Raw genomic sequence first — 20,112 nt, 5'->3', positions numbered from 1 at the left:
CCCAAGTTTGTAAAAGAAAATGGGAGAAAAAGTGGGGAATACAGACACTCCACCCAACAATCCAAAAATTTTGGGATGCAAAGAAAAAACAAACACCCCCCCCCGCCCCCATCACATCATAGTTTGGTCCCTCAATAGTCCTTCTTTGCACAGGTCTGGTTCAACTCTACCATTGATCACTCATTGATGGGAGTTCTCAAAAGAACAAAAAAACCCATTGGAGTTCTGGAGGAATTAAATTAGGTGTCGTCTACACCTGAGAATTTACCAAAATAGCTATTTCAGAATAATCATTGAAGAGTTATTTTGGGATAAGTCCCCATGTGGATACTCTTATTCTGGAATAAGAGTGCCTTCCTTCCAATTTACAAAGGCACTTTCACAGTCTGGAATAAGTAGTCCCATAGGGGCTTATACCAAAATAACTATCCCAGAATAATTATTCCAAAATAGCTATTTTGGTAAATTCTCAGGTGTAGACAAGCCCTAAATGAATCCCTCCAGAACCCTGATAGGTTTTTTGTGGTTATGAGAACTCCCGGCAATGAGTGATCTCAATCTGTAGGTACAGTTGAGCCAGACCTGGACTATTGATGGACCAATTTATAATAATTATTCAGGAATAGATATTTTGGAATATTTCCAGGTGTGGCTAAATCCTTAGCTAAACTATCTGTCACAGCTAGTTTGAGCCCCTTTAGGCGTCTAAAATCACCTTCTCTCCCTTTTAATCCAGCCAGGTGTTGTTAAAACCCTACACAACTGCAGAACTTCATAAAGTTACTGGGGCAAGTCTACACTACAAAGTTTTGCCAGCATAGGTATGTGGGTTAGGGGTTTGAAAAACCACACCCCTTCCTGACATAGCTATGCTGGCAAAAACCTCTGTCCCTACACAGCTTATACTGCCAAGAGTCCTTTGGCACCCAATACAGCTTCTGTCATTCGAGGAGGTGGTTTTAGTATACTGACAAAATAACTCCTTTTGCTGGCATATGTTGAGTCTACATCTACGAGGCTTTGCTGGTATAGTTGCACTGGCACAGCTGTACCAGCAAAGCCTTTGTAGCGTAGACTAGCATTTCTTCTCCTTTCTTACATGCTTTGATAAGTAATGAAATACCTAACAATGCTCACATTTGAAGTATCACAATTGTTATCTGTGTTACCAACCACTAAAATGAATGGGGCAGTTTGCACCTCAGAGCTGTATCAGGCTTTTGGGGGGGGGGGGAGGGAAATCGGATTTAAGATACACAACTTCAGCTACGAGAATAGCGTAGATGAAGTCGACATATCTTAGATCGAATTAAAATTACTTATTTCGTGTCCTAGCGGCGCGCCACGGCTCCCCCGTCGACTTTGCTTCCGCCTCTTGCTGAGGTGGAGTTCAGCAGTCGACGAGAGAGCGATCGGGGATCGATTTATCACGTCTACACTACACGCGATAAATCAATCCCCGATAGATCAATCGCTACCCGCCGATCCAGCGGGTAGTGTAGACGTACCCTTAGTCACAGTCGGCCTTCTCTAGGCTAGGACTAGACTTGTCTAGGCTAGGACTTGAAGGTGTGTCATTTGCTAACAAATTCTAACTAACTGGTTTTAAACCTAGTATCAACAAGGCAAACTGCCTTTAACATGGGCTAAACTGATTGAGTTAAAGCCTAAAGCAAGAAAGAGTAAAGGTCGGGCTGAATGTCACACCAGAAAAAAAGCTCTTCAGTTTCCCAATAGAAGACCGAACTCTTTAGATACAAACAAGGCTGGGAAACAACACTAAAAAATAAATTGTAGGGAACAATTTTCTACCAGCAGGGAAATCCATTATGTCATCTAGTGTTTCTTTTCCTCTCCATTTCCAAAATCTAGAATTCCAAGAAATGCAATGCACTGGACCCACGATACAATGAGTTAGGAGGTTTATGGTGAATGTTCCTATATTTTGAGATAAGCTGTTTAAAAAGCCATTCCTTCGGCTTTTAGTGAGGCATTTTTTGTTTTCAAAAAACGAGAGAACTTTTAGTAACAGCTCCACATGCACAACAAATGGATGCCAACCAACGTTTTTCATTTACGATACTGGCTTCATTTTGTGTAGAGCTGCACTCAATACTGCAGTGCATAACTGAATTAATAGCTTTGCAGTTATTTAGATCCTGAGAAAAGCTCAAAGCATTGCTTTGAACAATTTATTTTCTTGTTAAAAAAATATATATATATATTGTGATTGGCTCAATAAATTTCCACCAAAAGAAAAAAGCAGAAGTGAAGGCAAAGTATAAGATACTGAGACCTATTTAATGGTTTTTTGTAACACCTGACCTATCATATTAAAATTAATGATCCAGTGATCTCTATTTGAGTGCATTGTTTCAAAAATGTTAAGATGGCAACAAACTTTCTCACTCTAACTTGAGCCATATCAAACCTGATTTAACTGCAACTGAAGTCCATAGCAGCCTTTCCATTGATTTGAATACGAGTTGGATTGTGCCCCGGGAAAGGGTGGGGGGGGAATCTCCCAAAATAGTTAGTACCCAAAGCAGAAACTCCTATTTCTAGAAAAGGGAGAAGCAACAGAAGACACCACAAAATCTACTAAGGAACTCAACATGCAGATCTAAACTTACCCAAAAAGCATGTAGCTTACCAATCCTGCAAACGTATGTAAAATTTATTCATATGAGTAGTCCCCATTATGGCATCAACCTATTGAAATCAATAGGACTACTCACATGAATAAAGTTACGCACAAGCTTACAAGTTTGCAGTATTGGGACCATTGATACTTCAGTGATAGGAGATACAGAAACTAGGACTGTCAATTAATCGCAGTTAACTCACGCAATTAACACAAAAAAAATTGTGATTAATCGCAGTTTTAATCGCACTGTTAAACAATAGAATACCAATTTAAATTTATTAAACATTTGGATGTTTTTCTACATTTTCATATACTGTATTGTGTTGTAATTGAAATTAAAGTGTATATTCTTCTTGATTATCATTTTTGCTGTGCAAATATTTGTAAACAAAAGAAATAGTACTTTTCAATTCACCTCATACAAGTGCAGTAGTGCAATCTCTTTCTCATGAAAGTGCAACTTACAGATTTTTTTTGTTACATAACTGCACTCAGAAACAAAATAATATAAAACAACGTAAAACTTCAGAACCTAAAAGTCCACTCAGTCCTTCCTACTTCTTGTTCAGCCAATCGCTAAGATAAACTTGTTTATATTTACAAGAGATAATGCTTCCCTCTTCTTATTTACAATATCACCAAAAAGTGAGAACAGGTATTTGTATGGCACTTTTGTAGCCAGCATTGCAAGGTATTTACATGCCATATATGCTAAACATTTGTATGCCCCTTCATGCTTTGGCCACCATTCCAGAAGACATGCTTCCATGCGGACGACGCTTGTTAAAAAAATAATGCGTTAATTAAATTTGTGACTGAACTCCTTGGGGGAGAATTGTATGTCCCCTGCTCTTGTTACCCACATTCTGCCATATATTTCATGTTATAGCAGTCTCGGATGATGACCCAGCACATGTTGTTCATTTTAAGAACACTTTCACTGCAGATTTCACAAAACACAAAGAAGGCACCAATGTGAGATTTCTAAATATAGCTACAGCACTCAACCCAAAGTTTAAGAATCAGAAGTGCCTTCCAAAAATCTGAGAGGGACTGGGTGTGGAGCATGCTTTCAGAAGTCTTAAAAGAGCAACACTCCGATGCGGAAACTACAGAACCCAAACCACCAAAAAAGAAAATCAACCTTCTGCTGGTGGCATCTGACACAGATAATAAAAATGAACATGCGTCGGTCCACACTGCTTTTGATTGTTATCGAGCAAAACCCATAATCTGCATGGACGCCTGTAGGGTTGTCGGGCATCTTGTTTTCGACTGGAACGCTCTGTCGAAAAGGGACCCTGGCGGCTCCGGTCAGCACTGCCGACTGGGCCATTAAAAATCCAGTTGGCGGTGCTAAGGCAGGCTAGTCCCTACTTGTCCTGGATCTGTGCTGCGCCCCGGAAGCGGCCAGCAGGTCCAGCTCCTAGGCGGGGGGGGCCAGAGGGCTCACCTGAGGTAAGCCCGCGTCCCAACCCCGAGCCCCAATCCCAGCCCTGAGGCCCCCTAAACCTGGAGTCCCCTCCTGCACCCCAAACTCCTGATCCACAGCCCCACCCCAGAGCCAGCACCCCCAGACAGAGCCCTCGCTCCCTCCTGCACCCCAACTCCCTGCCTCAAACCGCAGCCCCCTCCCACACTGCGAATCCCTCACCCTACCCCCCCAACCTGGACCCACCTCCCGCACCCCAACCCCCTTGCCCAGTGAAAGTGAGTGAGGGGGAGACCGAGCCACCAAGGGAGGGAGAATGTAGTGAGCGGGGGGCAGGGCCGCAGGGAAGGGGCAGGGCTAGGGTGTTTGGTTTTGTGTGATTAGAAAGTTGGCACCCCTAGATGCATGACCCCTGGAATGGTGGTTGAAGCATGAAGGAACATACAAATCTTTAGCACATCTGACATGTAAATATCTTGTGACGCCAGCTACAACAGTGCCACGAGAATGCTTGTTCTTACTTTCAGGTGACATTGTAAACAAGAAGCCAGCAGCATTAACTCCTGCAAATGTAAACAAACTTGTTTGTCTCAGCGATTGGCTGAACAAGGAGGACTGAGTGGACTTGCAGGCTCTAAAATTTTACATTGTTTTATTTTTGAATGCAGTTTTTTTGTACATAATTCTTTTCATGATAAAGAGATTGCACTACAGTACTTGTATTAGGTGAACTGAAAAATACTATTTCTTTTGGTTTTTTACAGTGCAAATATTTGTAATCAAAAATAAATATAAAGTGAGCACTTGTATTCTGTGTTGTAATTGAAATCAATCTATTTGAAAATGTAGAAAACATCCAAAAATATTTAAATAAATGGTATTCTATTATTGTTTAACAGCGTGATTAATCGCAATTAATTTTTTTCATCGCTTGACAGTCCTAACAGAAACCCTAATATTAGACAGACAGGTTGATGATCAATGGAAATATCTACAGCATGTTTACCGTACTTCAGTTGAAAAGCTGAATTCTGATTATACAAAATTGAATGATTTGTTTTGCCATCCAGAGTTTGTATTAAACACTTCATATAAAGTTACAAAATTCAATTGAAAAAAAAAAAAAAAATCAAGTCAATGAAATATTCCAAACATTGCATGAACATACTTTACCTGAAATCATCCAGCGTTTCCTGTATCATATTTTGAATGAAATGAATTTGAACTGATGTCAATGGTGCATTTGGTCTATTACTTCCAATGGTGTCTACTATTTTTTCAGATAATGAACTGGCAACTCCCGCAGTGACAGAGGAAGTTATCTTTGGACCTATAGAAGAAAAATGAAGCGTATTAGAGTGAACATGGAGAAGGAGACTAAGGGCTGGTCTACACCCAGCCGCTAGTTCGGCGGCTGGGGATCGAAGTTCTGGGTTCGACTTATCGCGTCTGGTCTGGACGCGATAAGTCGAACCAGGAAGTGCTCGCCGTCGACTGCGGTACTCCAGCTCGGCGAGAGGAGTACCGCGGAGTCGACGGGGAGCCTGCCTGCCGCGTGTGGACCGCGTCTGAACCGCGGTAAGTTCGAACTAAGGTATGTCGACTTCAGCTACGTTATTCACGTAGCTGAAGTTGCGTACCTTAGTTCGACTTGGGGGGTTAGTGTAGACCAGGCCTAAGAGAAAACTTCTGTTACTCCACAAGGCATCTGTCTTGAGAGATAGATCATAAACTAAACGAGTCAACAACGTAATACTGCTGCAAAAAAAAAAAAAAAAAAAAAAAGGCGCAAACATCATTCTGGGATATATTAGTAGGAGTGTTGTAAGCAAGACATGAGAAGTAGTTCTGCTCTACTCAGCACTGAAAAGGCCTCAACTGGAGTACTGTGTCCAGTTCTGGGCATCACACTTCAGGAAAGATGTGGATAAACAGGAAAAAGTCCAGAGGAGGGCAAACAAAAATGAGTAAAGGTCTAGAAAACATGACCTTTGAGGAAAGACCAAAAAAAAAAAAAAATCCCCTGGGTTTGTTTAATCTGGAGAAGACTGAAGGGGGACATGATAACAGTCTTCAAGTACGTATAAGGTTGTTATATAGAGGACAGTGATAAATTGTTCTCCTTATCCACTGAGGATAGGAAAAGAAGCAATGATCTTAAATTACAAGAAGGGAGATTTACGTTAGACATTAGGAAAACTGTCAGGGTAGTTAAGTACTGGAACAAATTACCTAGGGAGGTTGTGAAATCTCCATCACTGAAGGTTTTTAAGAACAGGTTAGACAAAACAATCAACCGGGGTGCTCCAGATAATACTTAGTCCTGCCTCTGTGCAGGGTACTGGATTAGATAATCTATGGGGGTCCTTCCAGCTCTATATTTCTATGATTCTATGTTTTTGAATATTTTACCCATAAGATTAAGTGACTTGAGAGCCTAAGGGCCAGATCTACAAAAGTACTAACGATGTGGCTAGGTGCTTAGTGGGATTTACAAAACCTCTTGAGATATATGTCTAATTCAGGCTCTTTGGAAAATCCTACCAAGTACCTACCTGCATCTTTAACCAGCTAAATACCTTTGTAGATCTGGCCTTTAGGCTCCCAAGTCATTTGGGAGTGTTTACACAGACACTTAGTTTGCTGCAAGCTGAAGTGTAAGTCTGCCGCACACTAAAAGTTCCCTAGTGCACTTTCAGCTACCCGACTTTGAAAAGGGAGTAGATCAAAATGCATGAGGGAACTTTAAGTGCACGGCAGCAGGGTCCACAAAGAGACACTTAATGTTCAGCAGGTTATATTTACACCCAAGCGTTCATTTAGACAAGCCCTTAGATGCTTTTGATTATTTTATCCTACATCTAAGCAGCTCAAGTTATATTTAGTACACTATAAAAAAAAAATTCCTCACAGTTACTTGCCCTTTAATTCAGTTTTAATGCTAAAGTCACTTCTGTGACAGTTTTCACATTAGGTATCATAACACACAATAACCACTTGTAAAACCAGACAACTTCCACACACTTACTTGCTGAGGTAGTACCATTTACTGGTGAATCGGACATCAAGAGTGCCTGAATATTCTTCCCTAGCCTCTCATTTGCTTCCGGAGTCTTGATTACAGTGGGCAAAAGTGGAGTATTTGAATTTCCAGACTCAGCATTCGATGAGCTCAATTTTGAAAGCTTGTAAGTCAAATTAAAAACAGTAATAATTGTAACACTTCAGTTGTACTTAATGACGGTTTACATTTTAAGATCTACATTACCTCTTATGTATTTTTGTGTTTGGAATGCTGGAACAAATAGGTCTGGCTAGAAAACAAATGATTCCATTTCCCCCAAAATTTTGAGATTTTGGAATTTGCTTTTGTTCCACATCAGAACAAAACAGACCTTTTGACATTTTTCACAGAAATGAGGGCACCAATCCCAGAACACCCATTAGCCTAGCAGTTAGGGAACTCCCCTGGGATGTAGGAGACCTGCTCCAAATCAGGAATGCCCTACACATCAGATTACACAGATAGTCCTCTCTGAAATGTTCCTAACAAAGTTTCTGGGGAGAAAAATTGTTTTACTGAGTTGGCATTTTTTAACAAAAAAGTGTTTAGACAAAAAATTTCCAACCAACTCTAGTGACTAATGCAAACTACAATTTAAATACAAATATTTACAGCATATCCTTGAAGCTGACCTCAAAAACTTGGCTTTGCATTAGTATTAGAATGGTAAAACCCAGTATCTACTTACTATTGTAGAAGGAAACAGACACTATTAATGACTAATGCAGTATTTTCCTTTCAGCAGAAAAAATATGGCAGATTAATTAGTTCTCTTCTCTTTTTAAGAGAGTAGAACTATCTCCTCTAGCCAGTAGCAAAGCCATATGTTCTGGTAATGGTGCTACAGGTCCCACATGAGCCACAATTGGAGAAAAACAGGGAGTCAGCAATACAAGAAAAGCCAAAAAAACCTTCAGCCTCAACTGTGCCCTTGGAGGTAGTATGACCACACAGTTCTTGGGCTCATGTGTTTATTCCCTTTCTGGGATAGTGCCAAGACCTCTGGCACTGAAGACCTCTCAGTTTCTTACCTTTGTTCATGAGGACATGCCTGAAATATCCTCAGCTAGAGAACCTGCTTGAAACTCAGCGGACTGTGCCCAAAAGTCTTGTGCTGCAACAGACTTTTCCAAAGTGAAGGAAAACCCTGACATTGAGGGGAAACTTGCTATGGCTTGTTCCAATGGAAGATGATGTTTGGCAGGTGCTGGCTTAGTACCACATCTCTATTATCTGGGTAGATCCTGGCACTAACAGAGGACCCATAACAACAACAGATTCTTGAGACACAAAGATCAGCCTCATAACCAACTCATACTCAAAGCTGCCTACAGAAAGAAAAGAACTGGAATGACGTGGGCCTTTTGTAAATTTAGCTGTAAAGGTTCAGTGCTGCAAGTATTGCTTTCTAGAGAGTTCCTGAATCTCAACAGCAACAGAGGTGGAAGCAGATTTCATAAAGAGGAGTAAGCAGAGACCACCTCAAAAGAAATGACACTTTCCCCCTTCTAGGTCCTATGAGTTTTGTGGAAAATGCTTTCTAAGTCAAGAAATAATAGCTCCCAACTATTCAGAAATTAAAAATATTCTGCATTGTAGTATAGCTGGACTTCATTGGTTTCATGTATTATAATGTCAAGGACTTTTTAAAAAAGGATGTAAACTCATATCATGTTGCTCAAGACCACAAGAGACTCCTCAAAAGTGATTCATTGTAAGTCAGACATTTAAAGAGATCAAGAATCAGAATGGTCTAAACTGGAGTAAGACAGAGACACTGTAAGGTTATTGTGACATCTAAGGGTTATTTTGCAGTCCTTTTAGTACACATTTCCTGGAACAATTTTTGGCAAATTCCAAATAAAAGTATTTATTGCAGGTAAAAGGCAACAGGCAGACACTTAAAAACAAAACAAAGAACAATCACTTAGGAGAGGAATTAGCATAGAGTACCTGTTTCAAGGGTTCTCTAGATTCTTGTTTTCCAATATTTATTTTTGTAGCTTCAGCATCTTGATTTGGATGCTCATCTTCTTCTTTAATAGGAGAGCCCACAAATGCATGTAAGGGGCTAGAACGTGTCCCTTGCATGCAAGCACCTACTGTGTTTCTTTTTATGGGAAACACAGTGTTGAATTGGGGAAGGAAATCCAAACCAGGAAAGTAGGGCTGAAAATCCAAACCTGAAAGGGAAAGAGAAAACAAAAGGCTTTTCTGGCTTACACTGAAGTATTCATTAACACATAAACAAGCAAACATGGAGAGAAAACCCTTATCCTGCAGTACTGATTACCTACAGGAATGCTTTTCTTAAAACAGTTATGATTTGCTGTTACACAGCACACCCAACATTATACATATTGGGCCCTGACATTATTATGTCCATTTTATACCAGTGCAGTTCCACTGATGTTTGACTGCATGAATGGTTTGGTTTCAATGGAGTCATATCAGTATAAAACTGGCGTTAATGCCTTGGCTAACCAGGCTTGTTTTGTTTTTGGCCTTGACAGTAAACAGAAATGCACTGCAAAAACGCTTACCATCTCCTTTTCCTGGAAGATCTTCATTTGTTTTGTAAACTGCAACATCTACAAAATATTGACAAAAATAAAGGTTAATTTAAAACTTGTGTAGATTGAATCTGTGTCAGTATTCTACATCAACACAGTAGTTTAATAATAAGCAATTAACAATTATGAAACAGGAACAGCTTCTGTATTCTGGACTCCTGCTTCTGCATTCTGGACTCTTGCACTCATACATAGAGCACTGTACGGATACAAAGTTTGTATCTGCATCCGATCCGCAGAAATGGTCCACAGATAAAGGCAGATATCCGCAGACTTGCAGGGCTCTAGATACAAAATTTGTATCCGCATCTGATCTGCGATCCACAAAAAGGGTCTGCAGATATCCGCAGATTTGTAGGGCTCTACTTATACAGATTCATGACTTCCAATAGGATTGCACACAGGTGCAGAGATCCACATTAGTGCATGTGCTTTCAGGATCAGAGCCCAAAGGTGAAAGCAGACGCACTACTCTAACTTCCCCATCAACATAAACTCCTAGAAATCAATAAAAATAATGCCTCTGATTGTTTTCTTATTAAGTTGCCTTCTGGATATTTGAGCGCCATGTTAGTCTATTTCATACTTTTGTTTCTAATAAGTTTTAAAAATATGTATCATAGGGAAAGAGTCTGAGGAGCAACCCGGATCCCAGAACTTTGGGAAAACTTGGATCTGGACTGTGCACCATAGGCCCATCTCGGACAATAAGTATTCAAATGACCACAGTGGCAGTATTTTTATTGACACTCAACACTGATATTTTCTTACAGACAACTCTTGCATTTTTACAAATGTTCTGATGAAAGTTTGTTGTCTGCCTACTTAAAAAAAAAAAAAATCCTAGTTTTCCAAAGCCTGCAAAAAGATAGGATCCTGTGCAATATGTGCAAAACTAAAAGCATTAAGCTCTCTGAGCCTTGTTGTAAGGAGAAGTACTGCACAAGATGATGCCAGACACAGCACACAGCAAAAATTCATCTGCATTGTGACAGGTTTCAGTGGTAGCCGTGTTAGTCTGTATCAGCAAAAAAAACGAGGCGCCCTTGTGGCACCTTAGAAACTAACAAATTTATTTGGGCATGAGCTTTCGTGGGCTAGAACTCACTTCATCAGATGTATGAAGTAAAAAATACAGGAGCAGGGACCTTCTTGTCAACCGTCTGTAATGAGCCACTCTCCTACCACTTCAAAAGTTCTTTTTCCTCCCTTGGTATCCTGCTGTTAATTGATTTCATCTCGTTAGACTGACCTAACACTTGGTAAAGCACCCCCATCCTTTCATATATTTATATCTGCTCCTGTATTTTTTACTTCATACATCTGATTAAGTGGGTTCTAGCCCACGAAAGCTTATGCCCAAATATATTTGTTAGTCTCTAAGGTGCCACAAGGACTCCTAGTTTTTTTTTCATCTGCATTGTAACGAATCTTACAAGTTTCAATATTAACAACTTACCATCTCTGACTGGAGAGAACATGTCACCCAAACTATCTCGTCCCAGATCATCAAAGTTAGTCATATTGGCACTCTTCCCATGATCTGTTTCTTTAGATAGAATTACATCCATGCTGCCGCTACGAGGAAAACCTTAAGATGACAACAACATTCTATTAGGGACTTACTGTTTCATTACATCAAATAAAAAAAAAAAAAAAGACTCTGCTTGCTTTACAAAATCTCTAACTGAACATCAATCCAAGCAGTTTCCCTAACAAAAGGCAAAACAAAGTTTGCTATACTTTTATTTTATGGTCTTGTAGCAATTCTAATTAGAAAACCAACTCTTTGTCTGTACAATCCTTCATGTGAGAGAGTTACCTCATTAACAGCCTCCAGTCACACACGTGAAAGAAAAATATAGGTTGACTTTTTCCTTGTATACAAGGAGTCTTGTTAATGGAGACAAATGCTCAAACTAAGTTTTTCAGGTAACACTACAAAACGTATTGTTTACTTGATGGATGCAGTCAGGATTAATGGAAATTAGTTTAAAAAAAAGCCACCAACACCCCACTCCCCAAAAAGTAAAGTACTTTTATAAGCTTGGAGGAGAAAAGTCACCTATCAACATTATCCAGAAATAAAAGCAGTCTCTGCTTAAATATACAGTTGTTAAATGTTCAATTTAAAATTATATATAAATATATGCGTGTGTATCTTCAAGCTGCTTCCCCCCCAACCCCCCAAAGCTCTAAAACTAGTGTTTAGAAAATGAGCAGTTAGGTGTCCCTAGCCTTTGTTTGCCAGAAGCTGGGAATGGGCGACAGGGGATGGATCACTTGATGATTATCTGTTCTGTTCATTCCCTCTGGGGCACCTGGCATTGGCCACTGTCGGAAGACAGGATACTGGGCTAGACAGACCTTTGGTCTGACCCAGTATGGCTGTTCTTATGTCATCTTAAAGTTTAACCAAAAAAAAAAGTCTCAATTGAAAATTCTATAAGAATGAAGAAGAAATGAAAGATACAAACATAAAAGAAAGGATTAATAACTATTCTTGATGTCTCTTTTATTCTAAAGGTGGTCATTTTTCACTGGAAGTAAAAAGGTGGATATTCCAAGATTGATCCAACTCAGACTTTATAGAGTTACAGATGGGCTAAGGCTGTCAGCCTCTACATCTCTTTTAAACCTAGAAAAGTAGCACAGAAAAACAAAGCTAAATATAACTTTAGGTCACTTGCAGTAATATATAGGTTGTCTGTCCATAATGGCTTGGGAACTGATCTTTATTGATTTCTAGCTCTATGAGGAGCTCCCACAGGTATACACATCTTAAAAACTCCAGTTACTGCACAAGGTGAGTAACTTCTCCTACAAGTAGCATCCCTATGTGTGCACCACTTCAGGTAACTCCCAAGCAGTATCCCTTGATGGAGATGGATGTAACACTGAAGACTGCATTGCCAACCACATTACTTGCTTTAGAAGAATGAATCAGAGCATAATGTTTGGAAAAAAGGTATGTATTGAGGTCCAGGTTATGGCTCTGAAACTTCAATGACCAGAATATTGTTAAATGAAAGCCACAGAAGTAGATTGGGACCTTGTGGAATAGGCTATCACCCTAGAAGGAGACTGAACATTGTCATAATAAGAGATAATTCATCCTGAAGACTCTCAACGTGTATCTCTGGGTGTAACTGCAGATCTTCTGAATCTGTAAGCAACTGACAAAAAGAGTCTAGGAGACTTCCTGAAATGCTTGGTTCTATCTAAATAGAACGCCAGTGTCCTTCTGACATCTAAAGAACATAAGGCTGCTTCCTTTCTGGTCCAGTTTTCTTTCAAAAGTCATGCCAGGTGAAAACCTAGTTAATATGGAATTCAGAAGAAACTTTAGGTAGAAATCTAGGATGTGGTCATAATGAAACTTTGTTCCTGAAGAACATGGTGAGTGGGGGGGTCTGCCTTCAGAACACCCATTTCTCCAACCCTTCAGGAAGAAGTGATGGCTACCAGGAAGTTTGACTTCATAGAAAGGTGGAGTAGTGCACAGGTAGCCAGAAGAAGTGCAAAAGGGGGCTTCATTAGACAGTTAAGGACCAAGTCCCCACCCCATACCGGGGTGGGTTCCTTGATCTGCATAAAAAAGATTCAGCAGTCCTTTGAGGAATGTTGTCATCGTGAAGCGAGCAAAAACTGAAAAACCTCCATGGACAAATGAAAGGCTGTCATAGCCACCAAGTGAACCATGATGGAACCATGACAAGATCTGATTTTTTTTTTTTTTTTTTATTTCAACAGATAGTCAAGGACAGCAGAAAGGGAAGAGTAAACAGAAAAAGTCTGTCATCAGACACAGGAATGGTGAAATCTCTTCCACTTCTGAAGGTAAGCAGTTTTCATAGATGTCTTTCTGCTGTACTTCTGTTGAAGAGGAAGTCTCTATCCCCAAGAATCACCGAGGAGCTGGGCTGAAGAGAGCAGCCAGAGTCCTAGCATAGCACATAGGGAACAGGTGAACAAGAAGAGAGGCAAATGAGGTAAGGGTACCAGACCTGTCTGGGCCAAGTTGGTACAACTAAAGTGACACTGGCTTTTTCTTGCTCTATGAGCACTCTCAGAAGCAATGGTATTGAAGGATATGTGCAGTCGTTCACATAATAAGGATGACATCACTTATAAAAATAAGGGGGGACACAGACTTCCTTTCAAACAAAAAGTTCCTGTCCTTTTTGTTGAGGGTGGTAGAAAACAGATCCACTTCTTGGACACTGCATGTTAGAAAGACACAATGGAGAGTTCTCGAGTCCAGTTCCCTCTTGTAATCTTGGGAGAAATGCCTGCTGAGATTGTCAACTCTGGTGTTTTGTATGCCTGGTAGGTAAGATGTTGACATCAGGATGTGACTGCTTGTGTGCCAGTTCCATAGCTTTATGGCTTCAGCCCAAAGAAAAGGGGACCTCACTTCCCCACTGATGTAAAACAAGCGGGGCACATTGTTATGATTTTGATGGACTTGCTCCTGATTAGCGGAAGGAAGTAGATACTGGCATTCCTGACTACTCTCAGTTCCAGAATGTTAATGTGTAGAAAAGATTCTTGGGCAGACCACTTGCCCTCACTTAGTAAGATCCCCTAGGTGCACCTCCCATCCCAGAAGGGATGCATCTGATGTTATACTGACAGTGGGAGGAAATGGGAAGAATGGGACTCCTGCACAGACTTTAGAGGGGTCCTTCCATCCACAGAGTGAGTTCAATTCATTGTGAGGGAATCATAGGCGCTTGTCTAGACTGTATGTTCAGAATATAGACTGTTTGAGCCATCCTTGAAAGGAGCGAAGGCATAATCTGGTATAGTGTACTACAAAAATACATGCTGCCATAAGAACTAACATAGGAAGACAATTTCTTGCTGAAGTCTGGGGACCTACGTGCAGCTTGGAAATTAGGTTTGTTAGAGTTATAAATCTGTCCCTCAGAAGATAAGCTCTGGCTGTTATGGAATTCAAAGAAGCCCCTATGAAATCTATTTGCTAAACCAGAGTCAAGGTGGACTTGTCAATACTGAGTTGAAATCCTAATCTATGGAAGACAGACGTTATCAGATGGATGGCAGAGACACTGAGTTTTGTTGTACGACTGTCCCTTCAGCAACCAACCAAAGTAAGGGAAGACTATTATTCCCAGATAACGCAAATGAGCAGCTACCACTGCTATGATGTTTGAGGACACTCTTGGAGCAGAGGAAAGATCAAAAGGGAGTACTTCATACTGAAAGAGGCTGGCTGACTAGAAAGCGAAGAAGCCTCCTGTCAGAGGGGTGAATTGCAACATGGAAGTACACATCCTGAAGACTGAGGGCCAAGAATCAATTCCCACAATCTAACAATGGACTTATAGCTGAAAGAGTCACCATCCTGAATTTTTGTGATTTCATGAAGGTGTTTAGGAGCCAAAGAGCTAATATTGGTCTCCATCCTCTGTTCTTTTATGGGACCAGAATAAAAACTTGGAATTCAAATCTTTCCCTCTGTGCTTGGCTGAAACTGCTTCTATGGCCCCTACACATAGGAGAGAGTTGACTTCCTGCCTCAGCAGGTGCTTGTGAGAAGGGTCCCTGAAAAGGGATGGGGAAGGTGAGGATGGAGGTGAACTGAATGGAATAACTCAGTGTTATGGCTTCCAAAACCCACTTGCTGGATATGATTTGGTCCCAGGCTGGTTGGAAATGGAAGAATCAGTTTTCAAAGGGAGGGAGGCAGATAGGAATCTTCAGCTGCACCATCCTATTGTGTGTGTGTGGGGGGGTGTTCTGTGCCCTTAACCAAATCATCAACATTGATGTTTGGAGGACAAGGACTGCTAGGTGGTGAAGGTTACAATAGTCACAGTGGGTAGTCTCTTCTTTTGATAGCTAGGTTTCTTTTAGGTGGTTCGGTGGATCTATGGGAGAAAGCGTATTGAACCAGATGAGCTCTCTATGCCGAGTACAACCTACTAAATTTCTCTTACTTACTGAGCATGGTCCTGGAATCTTTTCAAGTGAGAAGAGATTCATTTGAGGACTCAGAAAAGAGCTTAAGCTCACAGAAAGGAAGATCCGCTACAGTATTTTGGACCCTCCCTAGAAAAGCTAAACAGTTGTAGCCAGATGTTCTATTCATAACGACTGCAGTAGAGATGGAGTGAGTGTGTTCTACTGGGAGGTGATCAATACAATTGTTGAATTTATCATAATTGACGTAGTCGTATTTTGCCATCAGGGCTTGGTAATTAACAGGCTGGAATTGTAGAGTCACTGACAAGTAGCTCAAGTCCAAATAGGTCAAGACGCTTTTGTTCCTTGACACAGTGTGTTGACTTCATCTGATGTTGTGTGTTATGCTCACTGACAGCTTCCATAACCAAAGAATTCAGTGGAGGGTGGGTAAATGAATACAAATTCTGAATTTTTCACCAATATGCAATATTTTTTGTCCTCCCATTTGCAAGCAGGTATGCAGTGGCTGGAGTTTGCCAGATGGTTTTGTTAGGGTCCAGTTTTGTTTCATTCACTGGTAGAGCCTCTCTGCCAGAAGTTAATGTACATAAAAAGTCAAAAAACGTATGTTGGGACTCCTGGACCTCTTCTGGCAGAATCTAGAAGGATTCAGAAATACATTTAATCAATTCCTAAAACTGCTTAAAGTGTTCAGCAAGAGAAGGTGGAAGTGGCACTATTGCCTTGTTTGATGGGGTTGATGAAATATTAGTTTGCAATGTCACCTCCTTGTCTGCTCTAGCTTCCTGGTCTTCAAAAGACTCCTTCTGAGGCTTTTAAGGAGGGAGGAGAGGACAGAGTCTCCCTCAACCATCTCCATGGGAGGAGCTGGGAGGCTTTAAGAACTGGTGATAGCAGACAGCCCAGAGGTTCCAGTATGGCCACTGAGGTTGACCATAAGGCAAAAGGAGGGAGGATGCAATGCTGGTCATGCAGGTAAAGAGGGGCATAAGATTATCTGTCCTCTGAGATTTCCCTGCAGGATAGAAAGATGGAGGAATGTCTCATGTAGAACAGTCAGAGGATCCCTATACAGACATTGGGGAGTCTGAGGAATCATCCTTGATTTAGTCCAAAGGTGGAGAGGACACCTGAAGCAAATGCAACTGCCTGTCTGTTTCAATCGGTACTGGAGATCTATGAGATACCGGTGAAAGATATTGTCTTGGAGACCAAGTGGATCTTGGTGCAGACAAACACCTGGAACCCATTAACAAGAGGGATTATGGCTTGTCTTATGTGACCAAGGCTCTAGAATATCTAAATTCTTGCACTACCAAGTGTAAATGAGCCAAAATAGATAAGGGCTCTGCAGAAATCGGTGTCGGTACCAAGAGAATTACCTGCTTCTGTGATCCCAACTTGGAAGATGGGGCAGATACCGACGGCACTGACATTTGACACACATTCCTGTTAGATGAAACTGGTACCAAGGATAAGGATAGCCTCTCTTCTACGGGTATCAACATCTGGGATACTCATATACCAGCATCGAAGAGTCTGAAGATGGCACAGGCTTCTGTGAAGTAGAGTGCTTGGAGCCTCTGCTAGGTCTATCATGCTTTAATAGTACCTGGGTTGGTTTCATTACCAAGGTAGGACTGGTACCATGGTGTTTTGAAGAACTGGAAGTCTTCAAAGAACTTCCAGTACCAGAGTAGTTTGGAGTCTTCATGGAACACCTTTTGGAACCGGAGGTCTCTGGAGCACACAGTCTCTGAGATGACCGGACTCTTTTCGATGAAAGCTCTCTACTAGGAGAACTAGAACTTCTTTTCTTAGGAGCCTGGGGGTACCTTCTGCAGTCTTTTCTGTCAAGGATCGACCAAGAAATGGAGGTCAACAGGGCAGTAAAGAGTACTCAGATGCCGATGTACAGAGAGATTCCCTGGGCCTGAGGCTGGTCACAAAGCCTATTCCCATCATTAGGAGCTGAAACTTGATTTAATCTGTTATTCCTCAATCTGTTGTTAAAAGAGGTGCATATCTTGCACTCTGCAGATTATGTGAGTATCTCCTAAAGAGTGGATTCACCAACAGTGTCGGTCACTAACCAGGATGGATTCCCAGCAGAAGAGCCAACCTTTTAATCATGAGGATCCCAGAACACCCCAGCAAAAAAAACAAAAAACAAAACAAAAAAACACCTCACCCCGCCACCAAAGCTCCCCTGGTGAGGGAGGAAATATTTTACAGTTGGGTTCTGTATAATAACTACCATACCAAGCAAACTGAAATATACTAAAACTAACTGGTTAAAACAAAAACAGTAATGCTAAACTAGAGACTAAGCAAGATGCAGGCACACTAGATGCTCCATCTCAGGCCAAGGGGAATTGAGAAGGAATAGAGGGCAGCTTGCCCAGGTAACTCTCTATATATCTTTGGACCACAGCACAAGGAGGACTAGAGCGCAAGTGCAGGCCAAACAAGCACTCCAAACAAAAATTTCCAATCAAAGGCACATGGGTGCATGCGCATCTGAAGGGAATGCCCATAGGGACACTATGTGAAGGAGGAGACATTTACAATTTTGATCCTATCTTCATCCCTTCAAACAGGTCTCTTTCTGTCCTGGCTGAAGTTCCCATTGCAAATCATCTTTGGTTTTGTTTTTTTGGGGGGGGAGGGTTGGGCTGCAAACTTTAAGACTTGGATCAAAAGAAAACACATCTTCCGTAGAATGGGAAGCCCACTTTTGGGAAATGAGTTTACAGACTGAATTAGGAGTGTCTTGAGCTTCTGAATTCCATACCCCTATTCCACTAATTATTAGTGCCTAGAGCCGGCCCATCCTGGACACTGAATGAGGCTGGGGTCCTGTGGAAAAAATAGTATTGATCATGTAATTAAAAGGGGCAAATTAATGTTGGATTGAAACCTCAATTCTGGCATTTCCAAACTTCTGAGTACTTGACACTGAAATTTTTTTAGTGTTCTTTTAACTTTTGTGTGTGTGTGTGTAATTGCCTGTTTCCAAAAAAGCAAACTGAAAAACAGGAATTCCATCATGTGGCATCATAATGATATCCACATGGTCGGCAGCAGGCTTGGAACCTTTAGATCTACCATACAGACCTCTGCCAGCCCTGCCTATAATTAGCTACTCAATATACAAGCAGACCTTTCCACACCAAACAGAAAAGCTTGACGTGATGGACCTTGCAAAGGAAATTAAAACCAATAGCAAAAAGTTGTTTAGACATACAAATAAGAAGAAAACAAGGAAAAAGGAAATGAAACTGCTAAGCACTGAGGATGGGGTGGAGATTAAAGATAATCTAGGCATGACTCAACACCTAAACAAATACTTTGCCTTAGTTTTTAAATAAGGGCAATGAAGAGTTTAAGGGTAGTGACAAGGTGGCTAATGGAAACGAGGATATGGAAGTAGAAATGACCACATTCAAGGTGAAAGTCAAATTCAAAAAGCTTAATGGGACCAATTGGGGGACCTGGATAATCTCCATCCAAGAAGATTAAAGGAACTGGCACATGAAATTGTAAATCCAATAGCAGGGATTTTTCATGAATCCATAAACTGGGCTGTCATACCCCATGACTGGAGAATTGCTAATATACTACACTTATTTTTAAGAAAAGGGGAGGGGGGTGGGAAAGGATCCAGAAAACTACAGGCCCGTTAGTTTGACATCAATTGTATGTAAAGTCTTGGAACAAATTCTGAAAGAGAGTAATTAAAGACAGAGCTAAACGATAATTGGGATAAAATACAACATGGTTTTATAAAAGGTAGATCATGCCAGACCAACCTGATCTCTTTCTCTGAGAAGATAAGATTTTCTAGACAAAGGAAATGCAGTAAATCTAATCTACCTGAATTTCAGTAAAGCACCTGATGCAGTTCCACATGGGAAATTATTAGCTAAATTGGAAAAGATGGAGATTAATAGGACAACTGAAAGGTGGGTAAGGAACTGGTTAAAGAGGAGACTATAGCAGGTCATACTGAAAGGTGAACTGTCAAGCTGGAGAGCAGTTGTTAGTGGAGTACAGAGATCAATTTTGAGACCAGTCTTATTTAACATTTTTATTAATGACTTTGACACAAAAACATGGAAATGTGCTAATAAAATTTGCGGACGACACAAAGTTGGGAGGTAATGCCAATATGGAGGCGGACCGGAATATCATACAAGAAGATTTGGAGGACCTTAAAAACTGGAATAACAGAAATGCAATGATATTTAATAGTCATGACCTTGCACTTGGGGACTAACAACAAGAATTTCTGCTATAAGCTGGGGATGTATCAGTTAGAAGCGACAGAGGAAGAGAAGGACATGGGTGTATTGACCACAGGGTGACTATGAGCCATCAATGTGATGCAGCTGTGATAAAAGCCAATGTAACCATAGGACGCATCAGGTGAGATATTTTC

At 40.9% G+C, this 20,112-nt stretch overlaps 1 protein-coding gene across 2 annotated transcripts in view; it reads right to left on the bottom strand.

Moving 5' to 3' along the window:
• NEDD1 (NEDD1 gamma-tubulin ring complex targeting factor) overlaps positions 1-20,112 on the bottom strand; it is a 58,064-nt gene that overhangs the window by 11,188 nt on the left and 26,764 nt on the right. For both annotated transcript variants that reach the window (XM_026648855.1, XM_026648853.2), the window contains exons 9-13: positions 11,176-11,307; positions 9,687-9,734; positions 9,097-9,326; positions 7,108-7,264; positions 5,253-5,409 (exon numbers count right to left, since the gene is read on the bottom strand). In XM_026648855.1, coding sequence (XP_026504640.1) covers positions 5,253-5,409; positions 7,108-7,264; positions 9,097-9,326; positions 9,687-9,734; positions 11,176-11,307 — 724 coding nt within the window. The remainder of the gene's footprint in view (positions 1-5,252; positions 5,410-7,107; positions 7,265-9,096; positions 9,327-9,686; positions 9,735-11,175; positions 11,308-20,112) is intronic.

This window comes from Terrapene carolina, unplaced genomic scaffold, assembly GCF_002925995.2.
Source record: "Terrapene carolina triunguis isolate 2854851 unplaced genomic scaffold, T_m_triunguis-2.0 Scaffold68, whole genome shotgun sequence".
In the NCBI taxonomy this organism is placed as follows: Eukaryota; Metazoa; Chordata; order Testudines; family Emydidae; genus Terrapene; species Terrapene triunguis.
Note: the sequence above shows the minus strand (reverse complement) of the source record. Positions and strands in the feature narration are given on the sequence as shown.